General features: G+C 45.3%; 1 protein-coding gene across 1 annotated transcript; it reads right to left on the bottom strand.

The window, feature by feature from the left end:
* Positions 1 to 1,287: 1,287 nt before the first annotated feature.
* LOC141651064 (uncharacterized) lies at positions 1,288 to 1,836 on the bottom strand. The gene has a single exon (XM_074458790.1). It carries the CDS (start codon positions 1,834 to 1,836, stop codon positions 1,288 to 1,290), a length of 549 nt encoding a protein of 182 aa, XP_074314891.1.
* Between the last annotated feature and the right edge of the window lie 2,502 nt (positions 1,837 to 4,338).

The raw sequence follows: 4,338 nt of genomic DNA, 5'->3' as shown, positions 1-4,338 counted from the left end.
AAATGGAGGTGGAGGGATTTTGAGGGGAGGGAAAATGAATCCCTCCACTTCCCCCCTCCAAGCCAAATTATTTCCTCTCCAATAAAGGCAAGATTTGGAGGGAAAATGACCTCCTCCATTCTCCCTCCCCTTCCCTTCCATCCCTTTCTCTTCCCTCCTTCTCCCTCCCCTTCTTTTCTCTCCACTTTTGTTATCCAAACACACCCTTAGTGTGTAGAAATCATCTTAGGTCGAAAGAGGGTTTCCAAGTACCTGATGCAGTTGCAAATTTCATAAGCGGTACGCAATTTCATGGAATACATAAACTATCTTTTGTTGGTATTCACTCGGATTTCATAACCGCTTTAGTTGAGAGATGGAGACAAGAGACTCACACTTTTCACTTAACGGTTGGGGAGGCTACTATAACATTACAAGATGTGAATGTGCTATTGGGTCTTAAGGTTGGTGGTTTGCCAATCACGGGTCGAGGAGACTTACCTTGGGGTGATTTAGTGGAACATCATTTAGGGCTTAGACCATCTTCTGAATGGATAAAAGGATCCACCTTAAAATTAAAGTGGTTAGCTGCTAATTTCCAAGTGTTGCCAAATGATGTTAATGAGTTGACAATTCATCAGTTTGTTAGGGCATATTTATTGTATTTGATTGGAACTACTCTTTTTCCTGATACAACTGGAAACAAAATTTCACTTGTCTTTCTCCCACTTTTGCTTGATTTAACAACATTGGATGACTATAGTTGGGACAGTTTGAAACTTTTGTAACTACTTACATCAATAAATCATAAAAATAATACTATTTCTTATTAGCTCGAAACCTTAAATAATGTCATACATGTCTTATTTCTAGAGTATATGTATATCTAGTAATCTTGTATCAACAATAGTCAATTATTACAAATTAAAGTATGCAAGTATATCTCCAAAAAAAATCAATCAAATAATTTAATAAAAAATCAACAACAATTATTTTGCTTGTGCGTATGATATTTATAGGTAAACGAATAAGCGTGTTGGACTGTAAAACGAGTCACAATTCATTTACATCCCGTCGGAATGAACGTGGAACAACTTGGGCCGCTATGAGTCGGAGGACCCTTGGTCATAATGCTAAACAAAAGTTGTTCCTCCTCTTTCACCAACTTATTCTTCTCACCATCAACATTATAATCGTGTTTTAGAACCCTACCATTCACTTCTTGTATAAATATGGCATTGAAACTAAACAAAATAATCAAAATAATAATTATTTTTTTTTTTTTTGAAACCCAACTGGATACATGCATTAATTAGAAATAATAAGCCGATCAACAAGCTCAGGTAGCTTATCGACCCAAACAATTCTACCAGACCCTACCGGCGCTACATGTGCTAACTCATGAGCCACCGAATTGTTCCGCCTACTCGTAAAAGACCAAGAAACAGAAGTAAAAGAATTACACAAGCGTAAAATACCGTTAATAATAAAAGAAAACAAACTACGACCCTTCTTGCGTTGTCTCAAAGCTTCGATCACTTGCGAGCAGTCACTTTCCACCACGATTCGGTCATGACCCTTCTCCATCGCGAGCTCTAGTCCTTCCAAGATTGCAGCTGCTTCCGCCACATGTACCTCCCAAACTTCCCTCCGACTATGCGCCATGGCCCACAGCACCTTCCCTCCACTGTCACGGCATACAGCTCCAATGCCCACACCCACGCCATCCTTCACCCCCGCGTCGACATTTAGCTTCACCCATCCCGCATCAGGACCTTTCCATCCATCCCCCGGCATCCCATCAACCAGCTGCTGCCCATCACCCCTCATAGCCCGCACCATCAACTCCCCTTCCATCTCCTCCACAACCCGTTGTATTCTTTTCACCACCTCAGCCACCTCAACCCGTCCTCCCTAAAAAACAACCCTATTCCTCGCCTCCCATACCGCCCAGCAGACTACCATCATTAACCCGTACTCCCTCTTCCCCAATTCACGCCAAAACCCCTCCACCCAATCACGCACCGTGCTAGCTCCCCATCCCTCTTCACCCAGCAGCTCTACCTCCTCCCACACACCCCTTGTTACCCCACAATCCCGAAACAAATGAAGACCCGACTCGACATGACACTGACACAACGGACACAAGACATCATCATGACCGACTCGATTATGTAAATTTACCTTTGTAGCTAGAGCGTCGTTGCACAATTGCCAAAAGAATAGCTTGATTCGGGGCCACACTTGGACCTTCCACAAATTATTCCAAAGCCATTTTCTCTTCTCCCAATTCGAAGTCTCCATAGTCTCCACATCCTCCCCTACAAGCAGCTTGTATGCCGAACGAACAGTGTATTCGCCATCCCGTTCCAAGCTCCAATACCACGAATCCTCATACCCCTGACGACCCAAACGGATATTAGAAACTCGCTCCTGCTCAAACGGCAACAAACACTCCTCCAATCTTTCCACGTTCCAAGCACTCCCATCACCCGTCATCAGCTCCGCCACCCTCATCTTCTCTCTTCCTTCAATCAGCGGTGAAAGGACCTTCCCAGTCTGAGTGCCTCCTATCCACGCATCCCTCCACACCATAGTACCTTGCCCATTACCAATACACCGTCGCAAGCCTCCAATCACCACATCCCGAGCTCCTAAAATCCCACGCCACGTGTAGCTCGGGTTATTGCCACACCCCGCAGCTAAGAAATCGCCCTCCCCATAATACTTACCACGCATAACACGAGCCCACAAGCACTCTGGTTCCATCAACAGCCGCCAAGCTTGCTTCCCCAAAAGAGCCCGGTTCGAAGCATTGAAATCCCGAAAACCCATACCCCCCATGCATTTCGGTGTACACATACGTTTCCACGACACCCATGAGATTTTCTTCTTCTTACCCTCCTCTTGACCCCACCAAAACCTCGACACAATCGCTCTAAGTTCATCACAAAAGGAAGCGGGGAGTTTAAACACACTCATCACATAGGTAGGGAGTGAATTGGCAACCGCCTTAATAAGAACCTCCTTACCCGCCTTAGACAATATTTTCCCACGCCACCCTTGCAAACGTTTATAGAGCTTATTGCGTACAATATCCGTGATTGGCTTCTTCGACCGTCCCACCACAGTTGGTAAACCAAGGTAACATTCTTGCTCCTCCACAACACGGACACCCAATCTCCCAGCAATGCGATTCTTCCTCTCCTCCGACACCCCACGGCTAAAAGAAACTGTCGTCTTATCCAAATTGACCTTCTGCCCCGAAGCCACTTCATAGCGCTCCAAAATATTCATTACCTCGGCTGCCTCTTCCTCACTCGCCTTAACGAAGAAAATGCTATCATCGGCAAATAATAAGTGCGAGATAACCGGGGCCTGTGTTGCAACCCGCAGCCCATGAAGTGAGCCCGCCACAACCGCTCTACGCATCAAATTAGACACAACCTTCGCACATAAGATAAATAAGTATGGGGATAGTGGGTCACCTTGTCTCAACCCACGAGCTGGCTGGAAAACCTCCTTCACATTACCATTTATAAGAACAGCTGAAGAGACCGTCGTAACACATGTCATAACTCTCCCCACCCATTCTCCATGGAAGCCCATAACCCGTAGCAGTTGCTCCAAGAAGTCCCATTCGACCCGATCATATGCCTTTGCCATGTCTAGTTTAACTGCCATATGTCCCTCTTTATGCCTCGAATTCTTCATAAAATGAAACATCTCAAATGCGATGAGCACATTATCCGTAATTAGCCGTCCGGGTGTAAAGGCACTTTGATTCTCTGACACAATATCATTTAAAAATAATTTGAGCCGGTTAGCTAGAATTTTCGAGATCAACTTATACACCACATTACATAAGTTGATCGGCCTGAAATCACGAATTTTGTCGGGCGCCTTCTTCTTTGGGATCAAAACAATATGAGTATGATTAAGGGCGGACGGCATTGGTGCACCATTCAACACACCCAAAACCGTACTCGTTACTAACGGTCCCACAACATGCCAATATGTCTGATAGAAGAGACAGTTCATACCATCCGGTCCAGGAGCCTTGAGGGGGTGCATCTGATTTAGAGCTTCAATCACGTCCTCCTCGCTATAATTCCGCGACAGCAGCAGATTCATATCCTCCGTTACCCGCCCCTCCAAGCCCTCAAAGATCCCGTCAAAGTCACGCTGAGGAGAAGCCGTAAAGAGCTCAGTGAAGTAGTTCGTCGCAACTCTTGAGACAGCTTCATCCCCATTTCGTACCACTCCCTCATCATCCACTAATTTACTGATGAAATTCTTCGCCTTTCGCTGCCCCGCTTGTTTGTGAAAGAAACTCGTATTCTTATCCCCATCTTTGAG

This window comes from Silene latifolia, chromosome 4, assembly GCF_048544455.1.
Source record: "Silene latifolia isolate original U9 population chromosome 4, ASM4854445v1, whole genome shotgun sequence".
Taxonomy (NCBI): domain Eukaryota; kingdom Viridiplantae; phylum Streptophyta; class Magnoliopsida; order Caryophyllales; family Caryophyllaceae; genus Silene; species Silene latifolia.
Note: the sequence above shows the minus strand (reverse complement) of the source record. Positions and strands in the feature narration are given on the sequence as shown.